The sequence below is a fragment of the Salmo salar genome, chromosome 02 (genome assembly GCF_965601325.2).
Source record: "Salmo salar chromosome 02, fSalSal1, whole genome shotgun sequence".
In the NCBI taxonomy this organism is placed as follows: Eukaryota; Metazoa; Chordata; class Actinopteri; order Salmoniformes; family Salmonidae; genus Salmo; species Salmo salar.
The window spans coordinates 34597919-34611301 of NC_138292.1; the positions used below are offsets into that span (position 1 = coordinate 34597919).

At 40.5% G+C, this 13383-nt stretch overlaps 2 protein-coding genes across 3 annotated transcripts; one reads left to right on the forward strand and one right to left on the reverse strand.

Moving 5' to 3' along the window:
• Positions 1 to 3663: 3663 nt before the first annotated feature.
• Positions 3664 to 6938, reverse strand: LOC106581233 (tRNA N(3)-cytidine methyltransferase METTL6). The gene is made up of 5 exons (XM_014163158.3): positions 6387 to 6938; positions 6104 to 6238; positions 5843 to 6013; positions 5610 to 5751; positions 3664 to 4765 (listed from the first exon to the last, which is right to left on the reverse strand). The coding sequence occupies exons 1-5, from the start codon at positions 6687 to 6689 to the stop codon at positions 4611 to 4613; spliced, it is 906 nt and encodes a 301-aa protein (XP_014018633.1). The 5' UTR covers positions 6690 to 6938; the 3' UTR covers positions 3664 to 4610.
• Positions 6939 to 6988: 50 nt separating this feature from the next.
• On the forward strand, positions 6989 to 13380 carry LOC106581241 (ELL-associated factor 1). 2 transcript variants are annotated; one of them, XM_014163166.3, is made up of 8 exons: positions 6989 to 7005; positions 7110 to 7174; positions 7294 to 7400; positions 8676 to 8776; positions 8923 to 9059; positions 9179 to 9357; positions 9474 to 9719; positions 9848 to 13380. In XM_014163166.3, the coding sequence occupies exons 3-8, from the start codon at positions 7298 to 7300 to the stop codon at positions 9895 to 9897; spliced, it is 816 nt and encodes a 271-aa protein (XP_014018641.1). In that variant the 5' UTR covers positions 6989 to 7005; positions 7110 to 7174; positions 7294 to 7297; the 3' UTR covers positions 9898 to 13380. The 2 variants fall into 2 exon arrangements, with proteins under 2 accessions (XP_014018641.1, XP_014018648.1); XM_014163173.3 differs by having other exon boundaries at positions 6991 to 7005; positions 8676 to 8770.
• Positions 13381 to 13383: the final 3 nt, after the last annotated feature.

Below are 13383 nucleotides of genomic sequence, written 5' to 3' on the forward strand. Positions count from 1 at the left end.
CCAATGCTATTCAGCCCATACAATGTAATCTTCCATTAGGTTCACTTCTTGTTAGCTGTGTTTGTCCCATTCTGATTCAGACACCATGTGACCCAGACATACTTAATATGATTAGATAGGCAAATAGCACACATTCACATCATCAGTGAAGGACCCTTATCCTCAGACACAGTTCTGTTCAACAGCCCATTTTGTTCATTAACCTCAGAATATAAGAGGTCCTTATCGGTGCTGCAGTGCGTGATTAGACAGCCGCGGATAGTAAGGTGAGCTACAGTATGTAAGTACAGGGAACTCAGACACGGCGCTGCCTTTAGGGTTGTTCCCATAGCTAGGACAGGAGGATAGCATCTCTGCAGTGTGGGACTAAACCCAGGTATTACACCCTCTTTTTCTCCCACACATACAAACACACACCCCTTGGACTTGTATTCACACAGGTACAGTCAACACAAACACAGGTGCTTACATGCTCCTTCTTTCGCTCTGCCTTTTTCTCTCCCTCTCTCATACCCGCATCCAGACACCCTTCCCCATGCCCATCAGAGGGGAAAAGAGAGGAGCAGAGGATGGCTGGCAGGCAGACCGATTGAGGGGGGTGATTGTTTTGACAGTTATGTAACTCAGACTGTCTGGCTGCTCACCTTAAAGCCATCGGACAGACCAGCTAGAGCGGGCCTGTTAGAACGCCAGTTCACTGACAGTGTTAATAATGAGACACGACGACGGGAGGAAACCTCAATGACTTTTTCCACAGCGCTCCAATCTGATTGGGTCGTGTCCCGTTTGGAAAACCGTCTTGGAATACATCCGCTACCCATTCACTGACAGAGAATTACATGCCTCATTTAGGAGGAGAATCAAATATATTGTATACAGCCTACTTATGTAGGATGGCAGTGATCAGGCAGGGAATGGGAGTATGCAGTATATCAAGAACCAATGTGAAATCAGGATTAGTATTTCAATAGGCATTCATAACTACATAGACTACAGTGTTTCTCCAATACTTTTTTAAACCATAAGCCCTTAAATGCCACATGTGAACACATTAGTTTTTTTTAAACTTAAATCAATATCAATATCATTAAGGAAGGGATCCCTTCCACGGTAATTATACAGGGAACAGTGTACTAGCCTTATCTCACAAGTGTACAGCTTCCCACTTTACATCACCGTAACTACTATCAAAAGCACAAGGTAATCTACAGCAGTCAGCATGTTCTGTCCACCCAATGGAATTAGTCTGAATAACAGGATATGTCAAACCCCTCCAGATATAGAGTACAAGAAGGCTATGACCTCTTCAGTGCTCTCTTCCACTTTGTGGAGCAGCGCTGACCTCAGCCTGAGCCTGTGCGTGTGCGAGAGACTTTTCTACAGGAAGTGTCCTGTCTATAAAGGAGAAGACAGCAATATAAGAGAGGCGGATGTTGGCATGGTCCTGTTGAGTAGGGCGGAACGTTCAGAACATTGAGGATAGAGATATGTACTATATTTTATCTCTGAGACACACTGAACACTCTGCCCAATCGAATAAGAGAGTGAAAAAGAGAGAGGGCGAGAAATATGAAATCATACCCTGCAATCCCTCCTATCACAGTCCTCTTATGCAATATCATCACACTCATGGGGGCTCCACTTCACAAAACATTCCAGGTGCCTACAGCATCTTCAAATACAAAGGATCCTAAGGGCTGATAAGGATCACAGTGCTGTAAATGTTTTGGGGAAAAGTGCCAAGTGTTATAGCAGTGAGTGAATGTGGACTGGGTTACATTAAGAGAACATTGTTGGGGGTAGAGGCTCACAACAATGATTCCCCTGGACCATCAGTAAGACCCCTCGTCACGCGATAGAAAGACGCACTTGTTTATGTGTGTGTGTGTGTGTGTGTGTGTGTGTGTGTGTGTGTGTGTGTGTGTGTGTGTGTGTGTGTGTGTGTGTGTGTGTGTGTGTGTGTGTGTGTGTGTGTGTGTGTGTGTGTGTGTGTACAGGACGGATCAGGGTGTGTACCTGTGTCACGAACATTATAATGGGGACAGGTGATGAGTGATGGGGACCTTGAATAGGACTGGGAGCACCTGTGTGCTCCCTCAACGACTCATTGTGTTACTATAGACTTCCTATTGACAGGATATGGAAATGGCGGGTACTGTGCTTATTCACTATCCACTGGGCACACACTGGTTGAATAAATGTTATTTCCACATCGTTTCAATGAAATTACGTGGAACCAAGGTGGAATAGACGTTGAATTGAGTTCTGTACCCAGTGGGTAGGGTCGGTCTGACCTGGGAGCTGCACTGATTATCTGATCTATAAATCAACCCCATTTCTAAACAAATGATAGATCTCTTTCAGAGATGAATGTCAGTGAAACTGTGCAAAGCCTTTCTCAGACTGATCTCGTGTGGACAGACATTAACATTGGCTCCTGAGTGGCGCAGTGGTCTAAGGCACTGCATCTCAGTGCAAGAGGTGTCACTACAGTCCCTGGTTCGAATCCAGGCTGAATCACATCCGGCTGTGATTGGGAGTCCCATAGGGTGGTGCACAATTGGCCCAGCATCGTCTGGGTTTGGCCGGGGTAGGCCGTCATTGTAAATAAGAATTTGTTCTTAACTGACTTGCCTGGTTAAATAAACAAAGTTGATGCAAGACTTTGGTTCTAGGATGTTGAAATGATGCCCAGACCCATGTGAACCTACCTGGTGATATAAAGAACCATTTTAAACGGCAGTGAGGGCAGTAAACCCAGAACAGGCTATAAAAACCCAGAAGGGAGCTGGCCTTTGAGCCCCAAGTGTCTGGTGGGGTTGTGGCATTTCACTGAATGTCAGACTCCTCGTGTAGTGTGGATCCAGCTGCCCTCATGTTCCTGATGATGTGAGAGGAGTGACACGTGTTCCCTTGTCTCATCTCCCAAAGGTGACATGACACAAACCCACACTGACCCAGTCCACTGCTGGAAAGGGCAAATGCGTGGTGGGGTCAGTTCCACATGAAAAAATACACACACACAACAAAACACACACACCTGTAAGGTCTTTGAAAAGGTTACATGTGATTAACAATTTCAGCATCTTGCTGTTGACTCATCCTACTACAGGGTCAGGGGTCACTTTGTGGTGTCACAGATGGGTGCATTTGGAGGGGGGGGGGCAGAAAAAAAGAGGTGGTCTCAAAAACGAATCCAGATGCTTGTTGTTCAGTGCCTAAAGACATAAAAGCAAAGGTATTCTCATATGTAGTGGCAACTTACAAATATAAGGAACTGTTACTGTTGCACTAAAACAAATCCTGCCCACTCAAAATCATTAAGGTGAATAATCTCAGACACCAAGAACTAAAATCTTTTAGAATTGTGTCAGATATGTTACATGCCAGTGTCCACGAGAGATTAAGTACAATTTTTTTTTTTTTTAAATGCATGAAATGCAATGTATGAAATGTAGGCATTCACTACTGTAAGTCGCTCTGGATAAGAGCGTCTGCTAAATGACTAAAATGTAAAAATGTAAATTAATAGGTGGATGACATCTACATTAAATCATCACTTTTACATTTTTATAAGTCAACGTGGGTTTGCCAACTATGCACATTGTGTATGAATGCTGGGTAAACATGCTCAACTGGAAACATAAAACAAATTGAGCAGGATAAAAAATATGAATATTTATTTCGACTAACCAAGGAGCACTTGATGTTACATATTTATTTTTACAGGTTTCGTTGCCCCCTTGTGGTAAAGAAAATGTATTACATGATTAGAAAAGTTGGCAGCAAAAAAAATGTATTGGAACTTTAACAACTCTGAAACTACACAACCAAACCATTCTCTCTAAGAAATTATCCATCATATACCGTTTTATCATTGGTGTAAAGTAATTAAGTAAAAATACATTGAAGTACTACTTAAGTAGTTTTTTGGGGGTATTTGTACTTTACCATTAATATTTTTTACAACTTTTACTTCACTACATTCCTAAAGAAAATATGTACTTTTTACTCCCATTTTCCCTGACAACCAAAAGTACTCGTTACATTTCGAATGCTTAGCATGATAATAAAATTGTCAAATTTACGTACTTATCAAGAAAACGCGCAGACATCACTACTGCCTCTGATCTGGCAGACTTCACTAAACACAAATGCTTTGTTTGTAAATTATGTCTGTGTTGGAGTGTGCCCCTGACTATCAGTAAATAAAACAAATTGTGCTTTCTGGTTTGCTTAATATAAGGAATTTAAAATGATGTATAGCATTTACTTTTACTTTTGATACTTAAGTATATTTTAGCAATTACATTTACTTTTGATTATACTATTTAAAAACACGTTTTTTTACTTTTACTCAAGTAGTATTTTAGTGGTTGACTTACTTGAGTCATTTTCTATTAAGGTATCTTTACTATTACTCAAGTATGACAATTGGGTACTTTTTCCACCACTGAGTTATAATGATAAAAAAGCATAATCAAACAAACGGCACTTGATCAGCAATACGGCAGTGTAGGCGTTTGTCCAATGATATCCATGTATATATATGAAGGTTTCAGTCCATTTGTGTCTTTGAAGGTTTCAAACATTTGTTGAGGAAAGGGACTTCAGGAACCCTGTAATTGGTCTGGCCTTCGGAACTTGCTTTGAAGGAACACCCTGGGCACACAAAGCCCCTCCTTCTTATTGACCGTTTCTCGTAGCACGTAGTCATTGGTTAACATCTCGAACCCCGCCCCTCTGAACAGGTCTGCTAGGAGCTCTGAAACACAGACGTTCAGATTTGGTATTTTATTAGGATCCCCATTAGCTGTTGCAAAAGCAGCAGCTACTCTTCCTGAGGTTCACACAAAACATGAAACATGACATAATACAGAACATTAATAGACAAGAACAGCCAACTACATAAAACATTTTTTAAAGGCACACGTAGCCTACATATCAATGCATACACATATCTAGGTCAAATAGGGGAGAGTTGTTGTGCCGTGAGGTGTGGCTTTATCTGTTTTTTGAAACCAGGTTTGCTGTTTATTTGAGCAATATGAGATGGAACAGAGTTCCATGCAATAATCGCTCTATATAATACTGTACGCTTTCTTGAATTTGTTCTGGATTTGGGGACTGTGAAAAGACCCCTGGTGGCATGTCTGGTGGGATAAGTGTGTGTGTGTTTGAGCTGTGTGTAACTTGACTATGCAAACATTTTGGGATTTTCAACACATTAATGTTTCTTATAAAAAGAAGAAGGGATGCAGTCAGTCTCTCCTCAACTCTTAGCCAAGAGAGACTGGCATGCAGAGTATTTATATCATCCCTCTGATTACAATTAAGAGCAAAACGTGCCACTCTGTTCTGGGCCAGCTACAGCTGGCCCAGAACAGGTCTTTCCTTGCAGCACTGGACCACATGACTGGACAATAATCAAGATTAGACAATAATCATGATTCAAAATGTATAAACAGAGAAAGAGTCCCATACCAGACCGACGGCTTACTGCCTGTGGGTAATTCGAAAAGACAAAAAAAAAGACAATAAAGAAAGACAAAAAGCTAAAATAACTACTATGAGGGAAAATGTAGGAGAGGAAAGAGGAATGGACTGACCTTTGGTGAAGAAATAAGACCTGGTACCATCCTGTCTGACGTAGAAGTTCTCTCCCAGTTTGTTTCCGGCCTTAAACCTCATCATGGCGTGGTCATACAGACCATAGTCCCTGAACAGAATGATGCCCCCTGGCTTCAGAACCTGACACAGAGAACGTCAATTCAGTCACAAGTTATTTTGAGGATGTTAAGTGTTTACTGCAGTTTCATCCTTTTCCTCATCCCTGTCTCACCCTGTAAATGTTGTCCAGAGCCTGCTGCATCTTGTCTGGGTGGATGGCTGAGAGGACGAATATGAGCGTGGCCACATCCACACATCCCACCGGGATGTTACCCCTCAGGTCATCCTTAGTCAGGTCACACTGGAACGCACTGCAGCGCTCAGCGCAGTACAGGGAGTGTTGCTGAGGACAAAGAGAAAATGACACTGGATATCAGGGTTGTTTTGTTAAAAGTCCCACTGGCTCTGGGTCATCAGTGGTACATCTTCTTACCTTCACAAACTCCACAGCCCGTGGTGAGAAGTCACAGGCATAGACAAATATGTTGAGGTCTTCCTCCAGTAGTGGGAAGATGCAGTTCCCAACCCCACAGCCAGCTTCAAGCAGGACCAGCTTCTGGGCTTCAAACTGAGAGAGAGAGAGAGAGAGAGAGAGAGCGAGAGAGAGAGAGAGAGAGAGAGAGAGAGAGAGAGAGAGAGAGACAAATTGTATTGAGAAATGTATTGAGATGCACCCCTAGTTGGAATCCTAACAACTTCCTATGCCATCATCTTACCTCAAGGCACACTTTCAGTTCCTCAAACTCTCTCGTGGTCCAATGCCTATCCTTGAAAAAGTTTGTTGTGTTCCTTTTGTAAAACAAGTCCCAGTTTTTCTGTGCCTCCTTTTCCAACTTCATCTGCTTGAAGTCAGACACCAAAGTCTGGTCACCTGTCAGTTTCTCCATCTCTTTCTCATTCAAAGTCCTGCCAGTAGATGTTTTGCTTTGGACAGGTGGGGTGAGACATGGCAATCCGTCTTTGGGTTCTTCTCCAGGGAGTACAACATTGGCTGTGTCGTCTTGCTTTGATAGTGCCATAACTTGCACTACTGTAATTAACGGCAGTAGCTAATAGCAGAACTTCCTTGACATCCTCAAATCTCTTATTTCATCAATCCATATGAAATGATCCTGCTAATGTTAATGAGTGGCACTAACACACTATAGTGATAGATAGACTGTTATTGAAAATGCACGAAGTATTTTCACATACATTTCTGAACGCAAATCTTCCAGAAACGTTCTAAGACTTCTCGTGTGGTACGTAGTCTTCTTCGTCCGTGTGGGAACAGTGTTTGATTACGATGATTCCGGCCTGTTCATCTCAGTCAGTAAAAACGTTGTACTTAATCGTGTGAGTGAAAATCGTATTATTATACAAATAGATAATAATACACTGTTACTAATTCTAATGTACTAAATATGCTGAATATGCTGATTTTGTCGGTGTTTATTTAGGGCGCTCAGATCCTATCGGTGACATTTCAGCACGGAACAAACAGGAACAGGAGTGGTCATGTGACGTATGGATTGTTTTTGAAAATAGCTTAGCTAGCTGAAGTATCTTATATACTACGTTATTATCATTCAGTTTTATAACGCAGCATAATTGAAATAAATGTGAATATTAAACTTCTTGCAGAGTCATGAATGGGAGTACAAATCCGCTCTTGGACAAAGAAGAACATGTTTTGAAGCTCGGAGAGAGCTTTGAGAAGAGGCCAAAATCATCATTTCACACCATCAGATGTTAGTAGCCTATTTTTATTGATTAAATATACATGTGTAAATATGTTACGTTTATTTTACTATACCCAACTTTAGTCACGCCTTTTGACAAGTTGGTAAGTTAGATAACGTTAGCTAACTATCTTCGTCAGCTAGCTAACGTTACCTAACAATGTAGCTAGTTATTGTTAGTTAGCTAGCACAAAAAACTAACGCTAATCCGGTACGATAGTACGTTACCAGCAAAAATATTGTAATCAGATTACAAATACTTTTGAAAACGTAGGTAGCGTACATTAGCTAGGTCATTACATTTAAATTCAGAAAGGATGTTTGCAAAAAATAATACATTAATACCTTTCTGTTTTCTCAATGATATTCAATTCAGTACTGAAAAAAGGCACAAGTTAAAAACCTCTTGAGGATCGGCCCCTTTTTTTTCGCCTAAAATGACATACCCAAATCTAACTACCTGTAGCTCAGGCCCTGAAGTAAGGATATGCATATTCTTTGTACCATTTGAAAGGAAACACTTTGAAGTTTGTGGAAATGTGAAAGGAATGTAGGAGAATATAACACATTAGATCTGGTAGAAGATAATACAAAGATAGAAAACCCATTTTTTTTGTATTTTTTGTTCCATCATCTTTGAAATGCAAGAAAAAGGCCATAATGTATTATTCCAGCCCAGCTGCAATTTATATTTTGGCCACGAGATGGCAGCAGTGTATGTGCAAAGTTTTAGACTGCTCCAATGAACCATTGCATTTCTGTTCAAAATGTTGTATCAAGACTGCCCAAATGTGCCTAATTTGTTTATTAATAACTTTTCATGTTCAAAATTGTGCACTCTCCTCAAACAATAGTATGGTATTATTTCACTGTAATAGCTACTGTAAATTGGACAGTGCAGTTAGATTAACAAGAATTGTAGCTTTCTGCCAATATCAGATATGTCTATGTCCTGGAAAATGTTCTTGTTACTTACAACCTCATACTAATCGCATTAGCCTACATTAGCTCAACTGTCCCACAGGGGACCCACCAATCCTGAAGAAGTTTTAAGGTTGTTCCACCTGAGCTAGTCTGACCACAAGTCAGAGACCACTATGATGACACACCAAATGCATTTGATGGGTCCTTTTTTACTTCTTCTAATGCCTCTTAAGGGGAAAGTAATCAGATTACGTAACTGAGTTTGGGTAATCCAAAAGTTAGGTTACTGATTACAATTTTGGACAGGTAAGTAGTATTTCTGACATTATAATTACCTTTCTCACTCTTTCACACTTGTAGATGATTTCAAACCAGCTTCAATTGACACCAGCTGCGAGGGAGAGTTGCAAGTCGGTAAAGGAGAGGAAGTCACCATCACATTACCTCACATTCCAGTAAGAGTGGGTGCTTTTTAGTCATTGTTACTCAACTGTGGTCTTTTGCCTGTGCTGTACAATGACAAAAGTTATTTCTGATAACTCCACTGCAGAAAGATGAAAGCAAACTGTGTACTTGATCATGATACTTGTTATTGTGTTGTTCGTAGGGCTCTACACCACCCATGACAGTATTCAAAGGGAATAAGCGGCCATATCAGAAAGACTGTGTTCTTATCATCAATCATGACACTGGGGAGTACATGCTGGAGAAGTTGAGCAGCAGTATCCAGGTCAAGAAAACCAGGTGAGGGGTTAACCAAAACACTGTCTCAAAAATGCATAGTAACAATTAACCTTTAGGAGAAATGTGTTTTGCAGATCATTTGTGACTGTAGATGTGCAGCTGTTGACTTTGTTTTTCAGAGCGGAGGGCAGCAGTAAGATCCAGGCCAGGATTGAGCAACAGTCGGTGCGTGCCACTGCCACCCAGCCTCCAGCGCAGTTTCGTGCCCCCACTAAGCCTGGTGCAGGGGCCAAGACCTCCCCCTCCCCTTCCAAGGACAACCCCTCCCCTGAGCCCCAGCTAGATGACATCAAGAGAGGTGAGACTCTTCATGTGTTGCCACCACTTTTACCAAGTGATCAGTCTTGTATCTCTATTGACTTTGTCTGTGTACTGACTCTGTTGCCTCTGTCGCCCCCTCCTGGCCTGGCACAGAGCTACGAGCGGAGGTGGATGTTATTGAACAAATGAGCAGCAGTAGCGGCAGCAGCTCATCTGACTCGGCCAGTGGCTCTGGTAGTGGGGACGACAGCTCCACCAGTGATGGGGAGCGTGACCCCCCTCGTCCCCAACCTGTCCCACTCCCTCTCCCCCACATCCAGCCCTCCCCCAACCGTAACCCCATGGTCAACGGAGGAGCAGAAAGGCAACAGGGCAGCAACCAGCTGATGAACACGCTCAGTGAGTACCAGGGCTGGTAGGGCCAGTGTAGTACTCTACGTTGGGATTGATACTAATCATTTATCTCTTGATAGAAGTCTGTAGGTGGTGGTTGCAATGTAGTAATGTGTGTGTTGGTGTGTCCACAGGGAATGACCTCCAGTTGAGTGAGTCAGGCAGCGACAGTGATGACGACTGAACTGCCCCCAGTCTCTCTCCTGCCCTCTCTTTCTACCTCTCATTATTACACCATCTTGCTCTCCTCTTTCTTCTCTTTGCCTGGTTCCCTTGTTTCGTTGCTGTGGTAACCGACCCAACTTTAAAGTCTGGTTTTATTGTATTTTTAATGTTTCTGTGAAGCCGGCCAACCTGGAGATTTAATAGTGTATTTTTGATTAGCTGTATATTTTGTTCTGTATTTTTTAAATCCTTTTACATATGAAAACATGCTAAAGCATATATATTAGAATGCATGTACATATTTTCTGTAGTTAGAGCTCCTAGTTGTATCAACTTGTAGCACAAGTCTGTTGTTTTCTTGTTTCATCACAGGGCAGGGGCTTATTAGGACAATATCACCCCAATCTTCCCTATTTATCTGGAAATCAAAAGGCGGCACTGAAAGCATTTCACCCATTCCATGTTTTTATCAGTATCGTGACACTTTCAAAATCAGTCTTTAAGAGGCCAGGATACAGCTCACATCGATCTAAGCTACAGATGATTCAAAAGGACGTACTCATATTTTTTTATGTAAAATCAGTTTCTAAAGTTTCGATTTACAACTTAATAAAGGTTTTAGCTGGAATATTGACCTGTTCTGATGAACAGGTTGCATTGCTTTTAACAGCACCTTTCTGACCTAACCTTAAAATGCAACTAACACCCAGTACTTAGATATTCTACTATTTCCACATCAATCATTTGACTTTCTGATTCTCTCACTCAATAGCTAGGTTTCCATCCAATTGGTGACAGATTTTCATGCGAATATTCTAAGATCCGCATGAAAACAATATGTGCACATTCCCACCAGAGATGATTCCATCAAATTGACTTGTTGTGGATAACAGACTGTGCGTGATGACGTAGTGCACATAAAAACAACTTTTGCGATTGAATTACCATTATATACAAGTTAAATGGATTTCCATCGCATTTGCTGTTTTTTTTTAAGAAATGTTGCGTTATATTGCGAATCTCTGCACGTGCGCTCTAGCCAACAGTTTGCAGGTAGGCTAGTCTACATGAGATTATTACGGATAAGAGCGTGATTGTTTGTATTTGTCAAACGGCAGCCAAGCATCGATCATCATGTCACCAGAATTAGACCCTCGATATTTATTGGAAATGCGCATCAAGCTCAACACCGTGCACTTTCACCACCCTGTGAAGTTTATCATCATTTATTTCATATAGCCTATTGTGTGGGAGGACCACACAATATCACACGACTCCAAATGTACTTCTGTATGACAGTTATTACAACAATATTTGCACATAAATGCGTTTCCACCGCTATGTCTCGCATAATTCATTTTATAGACACAAAAAGATCCCACCTTGTCTTGCGTATTTAGTTTTGTCGAAATTTGGAAAGTTTACCGGCAAATGTGCTGTTTCCATCAGGCCTGTCATGGCATTTTTTTTTATCCGCCATGTACTTTACTCGACTAAAAAGGTTGGATGGAAACCTGGTTACTGGCCCAACCATATATCACTGTCCAAAGTTCCCAACCATATATCACTGGGCTAGTTTCAGACCAGTGTAGACATTTTTAGAAGTACCAAAGAAGCAAAACAAGTAGTTTTTAGAATACAGCCACTGAATATCTATTTTTACTTAGATTCAAGTCTATTTTCATTAGACGGAGTTACTCTTAAAATGTGACAGCTGCTATAGCACTTGTTTTTTTATTAGTTCCATAGATTGAACAGATTTGGAGTGATAGCAGTCACATTGGATCACATCTTTTAATTTAGCAACTGTTGTGACAGTGATCAATAGCCTTCTAGAATCTGCGCAGATTATTATAGCCGTTGTGAAGATCACCACAAACCTGCGGTGTTTGCATGCTATCTTGAAACATGCACGCTTTCTATTATTCTAGAAGACATTTATAGTTACAGTAGCCTAACCTCACAATGTGGCCATGGATGTGTTACTCATTTTAAGGTTTGAAAAATACCTTTACATTAGTTAGTAAAATAGCCTTAACTTTATGCTATTTACTGTATTCCAAAAGTCAACCAAATATCAACATTTTAAAGGAGATGTATCTAATGCTTGGATGGTTTCATCTGAGCCACTGGCTTAATCCTATTCTTTAACTTTTATTTTTGGTTTAGTTGGAGACGTGAATCCAACATATAATTTGTTAATTTGTCGTCAAGTTAGGCTATTTACCTTTTTGCAAAAATGATATTGAATTGTGTTTGGTTGTCAACACAACCAAATATCAACATTTGAAGGAGATGTATATTTTTTGCCACCGACTTAGTCTGGCTTTAATTCCAGTATGTCTACATGAATTTATGTCAACCAAGAATCAAAATGAAAGAATATGACTAAATCAAATCAAAGTTTAAGTGCATTTAAAGTTAGATGTGACTTAGTCCTATTCTTTAACTTGGATTTTTGGTTGAGATGGAGACATGAATTCAACATATCAATTATTCATTTGTAGACAAACTGGAATTAAAGCCAAACTAAGTCTGTGGCACAGATGAAAGTGGCATCTCCTTCAAATGTTGATATTTGGTTGCGTTGAGAACCAAATACAATTCAATAACCAGTTTGTCTACAACTGAATAATTGATATGTTGGATTTGCATCTCCATCTCAACCAAAAATCTAAGTTAAAGAATAGTGCTAAATCTAGTCAAACTTTAAATGCACTTTACGTAAACTTTTATTTGATTTAGTCCTATTCGATCTAGTCCTATTCTTGTCAGTGACAAATATCAAAGCTAAGCAGGAATGGGCTTGGTTAAAACCCTGGATGGGAGACCAAATGAATAGCTGTATATAGATCAACTCTCCAACAGAAGGTGCTGCTGAGCCTATTGTTTTTTTTTCTGATAGTGGATATGTCGTTGAAGATCTGACGTTGTTTCAAAGGTACAAATTCAACATATTTTACACAAGGGTTGTCTTTGTTGAAAAGTGGTTACAACGATGACATAATCCTGTGGTTGAAATTTCACCCTCAAAACAATAGTTTTTTCAAATCCAGTATATTTTCCACATAGATTCCATGTTACAATACATTGACAAATTTACGTTGAAACAACGTTGATTCAACCAGTTTGTGCCCAGTGGGATGTGTGTTCATAAGGTGCTTAAATGGTATTTAACTGGTGCTGTTGTGTGTCTGGGACATGGGTATACAGCGATGGGTATATAAATGTAATAGAATGTTTTGTTTTCACAGCAGTTTGGATCCATGAACTTGGATGGCTAATGCTATTTCCAATTTGTCTCTCTCTGGCATCCAGTGTTATTTCTGACCCATACTGTTACTGTCCCAGTACAACCTCTCTTGCCACATTTATCAAAGTGGGTGACTTCTTGCTTCTATCTCTAGTTTTTTGTGATTTGAGGTTTATTAAAGTGTGCACATGTATTTAAATTGGAATTAACTTTTTATCCGTCAACCAAAATAAAGGAAGAAAACAGTCAGAG

What these genes read in the sequence shown, in the direction of transcription:
- LOC106581233 (XM_014163158.3), bottom strand. Translation starts at nt 6,689, where the DNA reads ATGGCACTATCAAAGCAAGACGACACAGCCAATGTTGTACTCCCTGGA. An exon ending in CTCTGGACAACATTTACAGG is followed by an intron (nt 5,752 to 5,842) that starts GTGAGACAGGGA and finishes TCTCTGTGTCAG; the next exon opens with GTTCTGAAGCCAGGGGGCAT. An exon ending in GTCTTATTTCTTCACCAAAG is followed by an intron (nt 4,766 to 5,609) that starts GTCAGTCCATTC and finishes TCTGTGTTTCAG; the next exon opens with AGCTCCTAGCAGACCTGTTC.
- LOC106581241 (XM_014163166.3), top strand. Translation starts at nt 7,298, where the DNA reads ATGAATGGGAGTACAAATCCGCTCTTGGACAAAGAAGAACATGTTTTG. An exon ending in ATCATTTCACACCATCAGAT is followed by an intron (nt 7,401 to 8,675) that starts GTTAGTAGCCTA and finishes TCACACTTGTAG; the next exon opens with ATGATTTCAAACCAGCTTCA. An exon ending in ATCCAGGTCAAGAAAACCAG is followed by an intron (nt 9,060 to 9,178) that starts GTGAGGGGTTAA and finishes TTTGTTTTTCAG; the next exon opens with AGCGGAGGGCAGCAGTAAGA.